Source organism: Phacochoerus africanus, chromosome 10 (genome assembly GCF_016906955.1).
Source record: "Phacochoerus africanus isolate WHEZ1 chromosome 10, ROS_Pafr_v1, whole genome shotgun sequence".
NCBI lineage: Eukaryota > Metazoa > Chordata > Mammalia > Artiodactyla > Suidae > Phacochoerus > Phacochoerus africanus.
Genome location: NC_062553.1, coordinates 40,925,169 through 40,938,036, shown reverse-complemented (window position 1 = coordinate 40,938,036; position 12,868 = coordinate 40,925,169). Strand labels below are relative to the sequence as shown.

General features: G+C 46.8%; 1 protein-coding gene across 6 annotated transcripts in view; it reads right to left on the bottom strand.

Moving 5' to 3' along the window:
• Nucleotides 1-12,868, bottom strand: part of PDGFRA (platelet derived growth factor receptor alpha) — a 55,663-nt gene that overhangs the window by 23,100 nt on the left and 19,695 nt on the right. For all 6 annotated transcript variants that reach the window (XM_047799576.1, XM_047799580.1, XM_047799578.1 and 3 more), the window contains 8 exons: nucleotides 8,992-9,107; nucleotides 7,334-7,460; nucleotides 4,907-5,100; nucleotides 4,099-4,193; nucleotides 3,758-3,890; nucleotides 1,942-2,046; nucleotides 1,202-1,312; nucleotides 359-512 (listed from right to left, as the gene is read on the bottom strand). In XM_047799576.1, the coding sequence (XP_047655532.1) occupies nucleotides 359-512; nucleotides 1,202-1,312; nucleotides 1,942-2,046; nucleotides 3,758-3,890; nucleotides 4,099-4,193; nucleotides 4,907-5,100; nucleotides 7,334-7,460; nucleotides 8,992-9,107 (1,035 nt within the window). The remainder of the gene's footprint in view (nucleotides 1-358; nucleotides 513-1,201; nucleotides 1,313-1,941; nucleotides 2,047-3,757; nucleotides 3,891-4,098; nucleotides 4,194-4,906; nucleotides 5,101-7,333; nucleotides 7,461-8,991; nucleotides 9,108-12,868) is intronic.

Here is a 12,868-nt window from a genome sequence, read left to right as displayed (position 1 = left end):
CCAGTATTTCAAGCTTGGAAATCCTCAGGATTTCCACAGAGGCATCCTTGGCCAGAGACACAATTGGAGGCCTTAAGTAGACCACTCATAAGTAGCAAACTGGCTTCCAAAACAATTCCAACTCTTACTCAAACCTATCAGTAAGCCTTCCTCCAACATGGTCATATCTTGGCCCCACACACCTGCAGACACCAGATACCTGGCAGCAAATGGCACGGGATGAAGCAGGGTGGTTGACTCTAAGTCTTGCTCCCTCCTGGCAGTGAATCTGCTGGCCTGGCCTCTCTCAGGACATGGGTTCTCTCCATTGGTGAGTCTCCTACAGCAATGATTCACAGCAGCATCTTTCTGCACCTACCTCCGTGTGCTCTCATCAGCGGGGTTCAGTCCAAAAATGTCCAGCTCCTTCTTTGGCTTCTCTGGGTGGCGGCTCAGGAAGCTGTCTCTATTCTTGTGCAAATAGTTGACCAAATCCCCATAGAAGCAGTACTCGGTGATGATGTAAATGGGGCCTGTGGGGGACCAAAACCAGTTGGAGGTGAGCATGAACATGAAGAACAGAAAAACCATGAATTGTTGCCTTTGCAGCTGCCCAGAGAGGATGCTCCGGAACAGGGAACTTTGGAGTTCCCTGGTGGGGTAAAGCTTAAGGATCCAGTGTTGCCATGTCTGTGGCTCATGTGGCTGCTGTGGTATGGATTTCATCTTGGGCCTGGGAACTTCCGTATGCTGCAGATGCAGCAAAAAAAAAAGAAAGAAAGAAAGAAAGAAAGAAAGAAAGAAAGAAAGAAAGAACAGGGAGCTTGCCTCAATGGAATCCGGTCAACAGCTCCATTCCAGGGACTTCTGATTGCTGCCATGTTTGGAGATTAAAAAGCCTGGAGAGTCTTCACAACCACAGTGTTTTTTCTTTTTTTTTGGGAGGTGGGGAATCTTTTTAGGGCCACACCCATAGCATATGGAGGTTCCCAAGCTAGGGGTCTAATCGGAGCTACAGCTGCCCGCCTACACCACAGCCACTGCAACATGGGATCCAAGCCACGCCTGTGACCTACACCTCAGCTCACGGCAACGCTGGATCCTTAACCCACTGAACGAGGCCAGGGATCGAACCCGCAACCTCATGGTTCCTAGTTGGATTCATTTCCACTGCACCACAAAATGGGAACTCCACAACCACAGTGTTCTATGACAATCCTACCTGACTTGGTACAGGCTCCCAGCAGGTTCACAATGTTTAAATGTGGCCCCAGATGGGTCATTATCTTCAGTTCAGACATGAGAGCTTGTTTTTCACTGGATCTGGCTGTGGCTGTTGAAGAAATAAAATCACCTATCAGTTCAACTGAGCTACCCACTCTCCAGAAAACAGCCCCAATGAAAGAAAAATCCTATGACAGATATCATTTTGTTTACCACCAGCCTGAAAGAGAAACAGATAGCGACTCAGTTTAAACTCTAATAATTATCCCTAGTCTTGGGTTAAAAAGAAGTCATGAAAAATAACTCTTGATTTTCCAACATATAGGCAATAAGAACAGTCTAGTTAAACCTTGAGAGTTCCAGTTGTGGCTCAGCAGTAATGAACCCGACTTGTGTCCATGAGGATGAGCGTTCGATCCCTGGCCTCACTCGGTGGGTTAAGGATCTAGCGTAGCTGTGGCTGTGGTGTAGACCAGCAGCTGCAGCTGCAGCTGCCATTCGATTCTGAGCCTGGGAACTTCCATATGCTGCAGGTGTCGCCCTAAAGAGGCCAAAAAAAAAAAAAAACCTAATCGAGTCTAATTATCTAAAAGGAGTCTAAATATACATACATAAAACCTAGCGTTGAAAAACCAAGAGCTCAATTTGTCTTAAATTTGGCATTTACTGGCTACATGGTATAGAGCAATTTATTTAATATCTCCATGTTCAAAGTAAAACCCAGAAAGGGGCACTTACGTTTTAGCATCTTCACAGCTACTTTCATGACAGGTTGGGACCGGCTTAATCCATAGGCAGTTCCTTCAACCACTTTCCCAAACGCACCAGACCCCAGGATACGACCTGTGGGCAACCAGAACCTTTAACACGGGCAGAATCAGGCAACTCAGCAGCTTCATTTACCATGGCCAGCGGCTCAGGGGTGCACAGCTGGGTCGTGTGTTTCCCATATGGAGGAAGCATAATGATTCCTCCAAGTCATCATGTCAAATCCAGAACTGAGCCCACAGGGAAGGAAATTAGTGTAATTGCTTTTGTCAAATAACATTTGCAAAGGAAAGGAAAACACAGCCGCCGGGGGAAAGGACGGCTGCAGCCCTCCCCGGTGTGAGTGCTCTGTCTACCAGCTCTTGCTCTCCGTGGCTCTGGCCCAAACTTCCAGGTTCTCTACCCTTCTGTTTTCCGAGTGCAAATAGAAGCATTTTTTGCATAAATAAGCCCTTATCCACCAGCAATACTTCAGTATTCAAGACATCACTGAGGAGTGCCTGCTATGGCACCACAGGATCAGTGGCGTCTCTGCAGCGCCAAGAGGCAGGTTCGATCCCTGGACCACCACAGGGGGTTAGAAGGATCTGGCATTGCTACAGTTTCAGCAGAGATTGCAACTGTGGTTCAGATCTGATCCCTGGCCCTGGGAATGCCATAGGCTGAGGGGAGGCCAAACAAGAAAAAAAAGAAAGAAAGAAAAGACATCACTGATTCCAAGCAGTGATGAAGGAAACTTAGGGCTGGCACCCTAACTACTTGTTTGTTAGGAAGCCTGGGAAAAGCAAAGGCTAAACATGGCCAAGGAGCACAACCCTTGGCCTGACGTTGGGAGATACAGAAGGAAATGGAAGCTATCATATCCACGCCTAAACAGCTCGCGGTCTGAAAGAGACGTTTCCCAGAATGGGCAGTCTCACTGCACAGAGCCAAGCCAGGGACGGATTCTATGGGCATTCCCCTTGTGGCGCAGCAGAAACGAATCTGACCAGTATCCATGAGGATGCAGGTTTGATCGCTGGCCTCGCTCAGTGGGTTAAGGATCCAGCATTGCTGGGAGCTGTGGTGTAGGGCTCAGACGTGGCTCGGATCCCACGTTGCTGTGGCTCTGGCGTAGGCCGGGGGCTACAGCTCTGATTTGACCCCTAGTCTGGGAACTTCCATATGCCATCAGTGAGGCTGTAAAAAGACAAAAAAAAAAAAAAAAGAAAGAAAGAAAAAGACACTCACAGCCCACACTGCCTCTGATTGCGTGTGTGCATGGCTGAAAATTGTTTCTGGGAAGGTACTGCTTCCCCAGCAACTTCCCCAATCCACAGGGACAGAGAGACACAGAAATGCCTCTTGACGTATTAGGGATGTTGTCTTTTTTCTCCTTATTTTATTATTTTTTAATTACCCTAAGCTTCTAATGCCTTTTTGTAAAACGGGAGAAAGTACCATAAAGAAAGCTTACCTCCCAGGTATACGGGATACAGCTGGGGTGTCTTGTTTGTTTTCAGTGTACCTCTCTAAGACCTAATCTGGCTATAACCTTGGAATGAAACAAATGAACAATTTAAAAATGCCTTTGGGGAGTTCCTGTCGGGGCTCAGAGTTAACAAACCTGACTAGGATCCATGAGGATGCAGACATGGCTCAGATCTGGCATTGCTGTGGCTGCGGTGTAGGCCAGCAGCTACAGCTCAGGTTCAACCCCTCGCCTGGGAACTTCCATATGCCACAGGTGCAGCCCTAAAAAGGGGAGGGGGGGAGTAGGTGGGGGAGCACCCCACCAAGAGCTTACCAAGCACTAGTCCATCTCTTGGAAACTCCCACCTCGAGTCATAAGGCAGCTGCATCGGGTCCACATAAATATATTCATGTCCATCGGGGCTGATTGACTCAATGACTCTCCAACGAATTTCATACCTGGGTTTCTATAAATGACCAGGACAGAGAACTGGTAAATGACTGACATCCGAATGTACCAAAGCTCAGCCGCAGCAGCAAAGTGACAACACAGTGAGATTCAACCATGTTCATGCATCGTATAATTCCTGAACTCCTCTGTGCCAAGCACTGACCTAAGGTTGCTCCTGTTCTCACTGGTTTCAAAGATGTTTAGTTCTTTTTGAAAATATCTACCTGTTTCCAAATGACAACCAGGACAATAAGGGAGATGATGACAATCACCAGCAACACCAGGACGGCTGCCGCCACCGTGAGTTCGGAACGCAGAGCTGGAGGGCGAGAGAGAGAGGCGCGGTGGAGAATTTGCACAAACACGCAGAGGGTCAGGGAGGCAGGGGGGCTGTTTCTGGGCCAGAACTCTCTCACTACTGGATAGGGGAAGATCAGAGCTGCTCAGCTCATTTTAGAGATGGGCAAGACCCTCTCTCAGTTATCCGTATCCAATTCTTCTCTTGGCAGCAAAAGGGACAAAATGCCATTGGGAACACAATACTGTCCCCAAAAGTGTTCTGACATTAACCTGTCTGGCCAGAATGTGAATTAGAATACAAAGACTGATCAGTGAGATGGAGAGTTATCATTAGTTCAGAAACTTCAGTTTATTTTGAAAGGTTGTACTTTGTATTGCTTTTCGCTTCATTTTTTCTTTAAGGCTCCAAACTGTCTCCAACTCATCTAAGGAGCAACAAGGCATTAGAGCCTTTTTCCCCATCCTCCATCCCCCACGCTCAGCCCAAAGAGACTGGGTAGCTATTCGGCCAGACCAGCAAAATGCCAAGGGGCCTCTGTAAGATGAGTCTGGGATCCGAATCTGAAAAGGCTCCTGCACAGATGCTCAGAGAAAGCCCTTTAAGAGCACCCAGAGCTGAATGTCTGCCAAGGGACCTTGACTCCTACAGGGCCCCATCTGGGATTCAAAGGTCTGCCTGAGGGAGGAAGGGCTCGCTGATGTCAGCGTTGCCCTGACCGGTGGGCTACTCACTGGGAGCCACCAGCTTCAGCTCTCGGCTCTCAACCCCAAGGAGGTTCTTAGCCAAGCATCGGACTGCAACGGTCTCCTCCACTTTGGCAAATGTCACCTGGCCCTCCACCGTGCTTCTGTCTCGGGGGTGGATCTCCGTGATGATATTTGAAACGTTGTTGGCCAAAATCGTCCAGGAAGTTTCATTATTACATCTGGAGAGAGAAAAGGGGCAGCGCTATGGAGCCCATTGCAGGAAGTCACAGGCATCAGTGGAGCAATGAGAATCATCTAAGAGGGCAAGCCAGCCTGACCTTGTCTGCACTGGGGGTGGTTACAGATTGATTTTCTTTCTTTCCTTTTCTTTTTTTGTCTTTTCGAGGGCCGCACCTTCGGCATATGGAGGATCCTAGGCTAGGGGTCCAATTGGAGCTGTAGCCGCCGGCCTACACCACAGCCACAGCAACACGGGATCCGAGCCACGTCTTCGACCTACACCACAGCTCACGGCAAGGCCGGATCCTTAACCCACTGAGTGAGGCCAGGGATCGAACCTGCAACCTTGTGGTTCCTAGTCGGATTGGTTAAGCACTGAGCCGTGATGGGAACTCCCTCTTTATTTTTTTAAATGATTTTTATTTTTTCCATTATAGCTGCTTTACAGTGTTCTGTCAATTTTCTACTGTACAGCAAAGTAACCCAGTCACGCATACATATATTCATTCTTTTTCTAACATTATCCTCCATCATTCTCCATCACAAGTGACCAGATACAGTTCCCAGTGCTATACAGCAGGATCTCATTGCTTATCCATTCCAAAGGCAATAGTTTGCATCTATGAACCCCAGATTCCGAGTCCATCCTACTCCCTCCCCCTTGCCCTCGGCAACCAGAGGTCTGTTCTCTTATTTTATGTGCAGATTAACATTAAAACTTACTCTCCAAGAGAGAATAACCTACATGTAGGTAAGTAAAAGTTAACTATTTATGAAGGCAAGGGAGTAATAAACAAGTTCTATCTTGGGAACTATGCATCCCAAGCCTTGAACCACGAGCAAACTGGACTTCAAGAATGTTTAACTAGGAGTTCCCATTATGGCTCAGTGGTAACAAACCCAACTAGTATCCATTATGATGCAGATTCCATCCCTGGCCCTGCTCAGTAGGTTAAGGATCCGGTGTTGCTGTGAGCTGTGGTGTAGGTCACAGATGTGGCTCAGATCCTGCATGGTATAGGCTGGCAGCTGTAGCTCGATTTGATCCCTAGTCTGGGAACATCCATAGGCTCCACGTATGGCCCTAAAAAGAAAAAAAAAAAGAATGTTTAACTAGGAGTTCCCTGGTGGCCTAGGGTCTGGCGTTGTCACTGCTGTGGCGCAAGTTCGACCCCTAGCCTGGGAAATTGCCCAAGTCATAGGAACACCAGGGGAAAAAAAAAAAAAAAAAAGGATTTTTAACTATCCCAACATCCTTCCCCTCAGAAAAGGCCTGGTGCCCTCCCATCTTTCCACCAACACTATAAAGACCCCCTCTGGTATCACTAGAGTTGAACCTAGATTCTGGCTCCAGTTAGGATGCAAGTCCAGGGCCTTTAGGCCCAGGAGGGGATAAGTCGAGGAATCTCAGCCTCCAGGAGAAGCTCCAAGGCTTCTAAGCACAGCAGGCACCACAGTGGGCATTTGAACATGCCACTCACATGCCCGCTGGAGAAGGGTGAGGGATGGGGGCGAAGGAGGAACTCGGGCATTAACTCCTACCACCATAGCAGGTTGGGAGAGGTCACTTTCATTTATGGTCATGGGCCAGTCTAGCCACCAAGTAAAGTTCGCCTTATACAAAGTATGTTGTGAAAATGTGGGCTAGGGTAGTAAAAATCCTTAGAGTAGTTCTTTAAAGACCCTTTGAGGAGTTCCCGCTGTGGCTCAGTGGTTAATGAATTCGACTAGGAACCACAAGGTTGCAGGTTCGATCCCTGGCCTTGCTCAGTGGGTTAAGGATCCGCGTTGCCGTGAGCTGTGGTATAGGTCGCAAATGTGGCTTGGATCCCGCATTGCTGTGGCTGTGGTGTAGGCCGGTGGCTACAGCTCTGATTAAATCCCTAGCCTGGGAACCTCCATATGCTGTGGGAGTGGCCCTAGAAAAGGCAAAAAGACAAAAAAAAAAGAAAGAAAAAGAAAGACCCTTTGAGAATCTGATGAAAGTTGTAGACCTTCTTACAGCTATTCATGAACATAAAAGTGCCTGTACATGTGTGGGGAAACACACACACATACACACAGAGTCCATGTTTGGAATCCTATCTTATAGTTTATGAGATGGAGGCCAAATAAGAATCACAAGCACCCCTAAAAATGGCCAGCCAAAGAAATAAAATGCATTCGAGGACCTTTGTACCAAGGAAGAAACAGTCTGACCACAAACGAAAAAGGAACATGTGGTTTCCATACTTCTTAATATCCTTGCAAATCATCCACTCGATATCAGGAAGAGGGGTCCCTTCAGCCGTGCACCTCACAGTCTGTTCCCCATTAGAGCCGTGGTGGTCGTCAACCAAGTCCAGAATAGACGACGGAACTGCAAGAGGTGAAAAGAAATCAGACTGAATGGTTTGTGTCCTAGAACTTCTGGGAACCACAGTGCAAGGTGAGTTCAAGCTTGTCTGCGTGAAATTCAAACCTCCAAATCAAGCAACTACCCAAGAGGGTGCTGAGACCAGTCGTGTGCATAAAAACATTCCAGTTTGGGAGCTCCCATCATGGCGTAGCAGAAACAAATCTGACTAGGAACCATGAGGTTGCAGGTTCGATCCCTGGCCTAGTACACTGGGTTAAGGATCTGGCGTTGCCGTGAGCTGTGGTGTAGGTCGAAGATGCGGCTCAGATCTGATGTCGCTGTGGCTGTGGTGTAGGCCAGCAGCAACAGCTCCGATTAGACCCCTAGCCTGGGAACGTCCATATGCCGAGGGTGCAGCCCTATAAAGACAAAAATACAAAACAAAAAAAAATTCCAGTTTGGACAGACCCACTTGGTTAAGAGCATGGTCATGGTTTCAGTGTTTTGGTATTTGTGTCCTGCAGTGTTTTAGATCTGGAGAGATGAAAGCACAAAGTCCCTTTGGTTATTTGGCTTGAAAGGCAAGGAGGCACTTAAAATTATATTATGGCTTGGGAGTCATCTAATGGATTCAGCTAAATGGTATAATCTAAAGCAGCATTTACCAAAGTGCATCTGTGGGATATTATTAGGTTATAAAGACTTTTTTTTTAACCTATGATCAAATAAGTTAGAAATATGCTAATACTTATACTACCTATGACAGTAGCATGGCCCAAGGTAAATACTCGATGAGAAGGTGCTGAACTGGACTGTAAATAGACTTGGGCACTGATTTCTGGGAAGGGCCCCTGTATAGTAAGGTCTACAAGAAAAGCTAGGAGTTCCTATCATGGCTCAGTGGTAACGAACCCGACTAGCAAGGGAGAGAACAAAGGTTCGATCCCTAGCCTTGCTCAGTGGGTTAAGGATCCGGCATTGCCGTGAGCTGTAGTGTAGGTCACAGACCAGGTTCAGCTCCTGAGTTGCTGTGGATGTGGTGTAGGCCAGCAGCTACAGCTCTGATTCAACCCCAAACCTGGGAACTTCCATATGCCATGGGAGTGGCCCTAAAAAGACAAATAAAATAAAAAGGAATGGAATGAAATGAAATGAAATAAAATAAATTTAAATGGAATAAAATAAAATATAAGAAAAGCTAAGCCAAAAGGCCAAAACACTCTAGAATAATCTAAGGTCATCTAGACCAAAAAGGATCCTTTCACTCTTCCACCTACTAGAGGTACCAGATTGAGAAGCAGGTGGTAAGGAAACTACTAGAGCCTAGGAATTCCCAGTCAGACTGGCCCATGGCAGCCTGGAACCTCCAGGAATTATGTGGATTCACAAATCCAACGAAGCTATCCCTGACATATGACACCTACAGCCCCTGCTTCTCCACTGAAAGAGCTGCTTTGCCCTCCATGAGCTGGGAGAAAAGCACTAGGCTGTCCTCTGTGACTCTGTCACCCACCAACGGAGCTGGCATTACCTTTATACGACCCTTACATACCTTGGGTTAAGAGTTCAAAAGTATAGCTCTTGACATCATCTTCATTCTGAACTACAATAGTATAATGGCCACTGTCTTCTTCCTTAGCTCGGATCAGCTTTAATTTGCTTCGATACCTTAAGAGAAAAGACCTTTGTTTCAGCAAGAAGTAGTCAAATAAATTTCAATTGTTTAAGCAATTATCACATGCTGTTTAAATTTTGTCTTCAGGGAGTTCCCGTCGTGGCGCAGTGGTTAACGAATCCGACTAGGAACCATGAGGTTGCGGGCTCGGTCCCTGGCCTGCCTGGCTCAGTGGGTTAACGATCCGGCGTTGCCGTGAGCTGTGGTGTAGGTTGCAGACGCGGCTCGGACCCAGTGTTGCTGTGGCTCTGGCGTAGGCCGGTGGCTACAGCTCCGATTAGACCCCTAGCCTGGGAACCTCCATATGCTGCGGGAGCGGCCCAAAGAAATAGCAAAAAGACAAAAAATAAATAAATAAATAAATAAATAAATAAAATTTGTCTTCATTGGAAACAACCTAAATGTCCATCACAGATGAATGGATTAAGATGTGGTACACATACACAATGGAACACTACTCAGTCATAAAAAAGAACAAAATAATGCCATTTGCAGCAACATGGATGGAGCTAGAGACTCTCTTACTAAGTGAAGTAAATCGGCAAGAGAAAGATAAATACCATATAGTATCACTTATCTCTAGAATCTAATATAAACCATAAATGAAACTTTCCACAGAAAAGAAACTCATGGACTTGGAGAACAGACTTGTGGTTGCCAAGGGGAGGAGGAGGGAGTGGGATGGACAGGGAGTTTGGGGTTAGTGGATGCAAACTACTGCATTTGGAGTGGATAAGCAATGAGATCCTACTGCACAGCACAGGGAACTCTATCTAATCATTTGTGAATGTGAGAAAAAGAACATATATATATATGCATATGTGTATGACTGGGTCACTTTGCTGTACAGTAGAAATTGACAGAACACTGTAAATTGGCTATAATGGGAAAAATAAAAATTATTAAAAAATAAAAAATAAATTTTATCTTTATAAAAAAGCAAAAACATCTTCTTTTTCTTGCCCATATCATCACTTTTCTGGGATTTTTGATACACCTTCTATGCACTGAAGGTCTGAGTTATAAGCACTTAATTCTTTTTTTTCCCCTGCACCCATAGCATATGGAAGTTCCTGGGCCAGGGATCAAATCCAAGCTGCAGCTGTGACCTACATCACAGTTGCAGCAATGCTGAATCCTTAACCCACTGTGCCACAGTGGGAACTCCTAGACACGTAATTCTTGAACAGAAGACCAGACAATCTGAGATGAGCAATGGCTTATGTGGCTACAGGAGCAACCAAGTCTGCTGAGGCCTGACTTCTAAATGGGAATAAACACATCCCATTAACTTTCCTTTTTTTCTTAAACCCTTGATATTCACCTTAAAAAAAAAAAAAAAAAACTTGGGACGTTCACATCGTGGCTCAGCAATAACGAACCCAACTAGCATCCATGCAGCCTCGCTCAGTGGGTTAAGGATCCAGCTTTGCTGTGAGCTGTGGTGTAGGTCGCTGAAGCAGCTCGGATCCTGAGTTGCTGTGGCTGCAGCATAGGTTGGCAGCTGTAGCTCCAATTCAACCCCTAGCCTGGGATCCTCCACATGCTTCCAGTGTGGCCCTAAAAAGTGAAAAAATAAGAAACACATCCCTTCATACTTCATTAAAGAGAAGTTTTCCCAAAATATTTCTTACACAAAAGATATTATGAAATGACATTTGGCCACGTGTGTGTGTGTGTGTGCGCGCAGGCATCTATGTGTGTGTATGTCTGTGCATCAATTACTTGTTTGCCTGGCTGACTGCCCTTTACAAACCAGCACTGTGTGGAACAGCAGGCAGCTGGGGGAGGAAGAGCACTGCTCACAGAGGCAGTAAACCTTAGACATTGCTAAAATTCTCCAAACCTCACTTTGCTCATGCGTAGCATGAGATAACTGCATGCATGGTGTCATTTTGAGAATTAATTATATGAAATAATCTGTATGAAAGCATTGCAGAGGCTCTAAAATACCCTGCAAGGCGAATCTTCTGGCCTGAGATGCTGGGCACCAGGAGCAGGCTCAGCTGGCTTTCCCTGACACGCTTTCGGAGAGGATTCCCCTAAGCATCCCCGGCTGCCGACGACCAGCTGGTCTTCTGTCATTCATTGTCTGCATTTGTTCAGCTGAGGAAGCTGGGGGATGCACTAGTTCCAGGTGAGCCAGACACCCCTCCATCACGTGCCCCCTCCTGTTCCCTGGCACATCCTGGGAACCCAAAGGTGTGCTGGAGGAACTCACAAAGCACCTTCACCAGCAGCTCCCCCGAGCTGCTCAGCTGACAGCCACCGGCAGGCCACCGCTATTGACGGTATAGCTTGCTGACAGCGCTCTGTCTCCAGTGGTGGCTGTGCCAGGCTGACCCCATTCCTCTCTGGCCTCACAACCTGGGGGAAGGTTGGCCACTCCCCACTTCTTTGTGTACCTCCATTTCCTGTCATCAGAAAGCCTTCCAGATTCAGTCTCCCACGTCCTCTTCCATCACTTTGCCACAGAGGTTGTCACATACCATTGTCCCAGACACCGCTTCTCAATTACACATGGAATGTGGTTCAGAAAGAAGGAAGCAAATCCTGAGGTTAAGTGACCTGATGAGAGAGGTTCTGTTTCTTCTTCCCTGAGGGCTTGAAAGAGAGGATTTTGTCTCCCCGGGATGGTTTCTGACAAAGGCACAGGGCTGGATGAGCTGGGCCCATCAAAAGGTACCTTCTCTTCCGGGATTCCTCTCTCTCTCTCTCTCTCTCTCTGTCTTTTTAGGGCTGTACCCACAGCATACGGAAGTTCCCAGGCTAGGGGTTGAATCAGAGCAACAGCTGCCAGCCACAGCCACAGAAACACTAGATCCTTAACCCACTAAGTGAGGCCAGGGATGGAACCTGCGTCCTCATGGATACTAGTCGGGTTCATTACTGCTGAGCCACGACAGGAACTCTCCTCTTGGATTCTAATCAGAACTTAAAACTGCATGAGACCTCAAGACAGCATCTGATCCAGCTTCTCACCTTGAAGGACATGAGGTATTACTAACCCTACGGTACAGATGAGGAAACTGAGGCTGAATGGTGACTTAGCCCGAACTCCACCACTAGTTAAGAGATCACAGCAGCCTACCGTAGTCTCATCAAACTCTTCACTGTGTGTTTTCCTCTAACTGCATTTAACCAGACACTACTCTTTTTGGGGGGTGGGGGGGCTTTTTTTTATGGCCGCACTCCCGGGATATGGAGGTTCCCAGGCTAGGGGTCTAATCAGAGCTACAGCTGCCAGCCTACACCAGAACCACAGCAACGCCAGATCCAAGCCATGTCTGTGACCTACAACACAGCTCATGGCAATGCCATATCCTTAATCCACTGAGCAAGGCCAGAGATCAAATCTGAAACCTTGTGGTTCCTAGTCGGATTTGTTTCCAATGTGCCACAATGGGAACTCCCAGACACTACTCTTATTTCTCCTGGTGGCCCCACTGGGGCAAATGCATTTCAAATCAAATGAATGATGTTTTGTTTCACATAGGTTTATGTAATAATTGCCCTAGAACTGGAATCAGCACACACGTCTACTTGGAATATAGCCAATGGAGATGAAGGAATATATATTCAATCCAAGTGGGTCCGATTTTCCTCTTTTTGCTCCACCCTTTGCTGAATCCAGGAAACTGTCTTTCATTGGCAACAGAGATTTTTCAGGTCTTCTTTCTCATTTCATCATGCATTACTCACCAAGACAATATCGCATTGCAATACTATGGGGAAAGATACATGATTTCCGGTA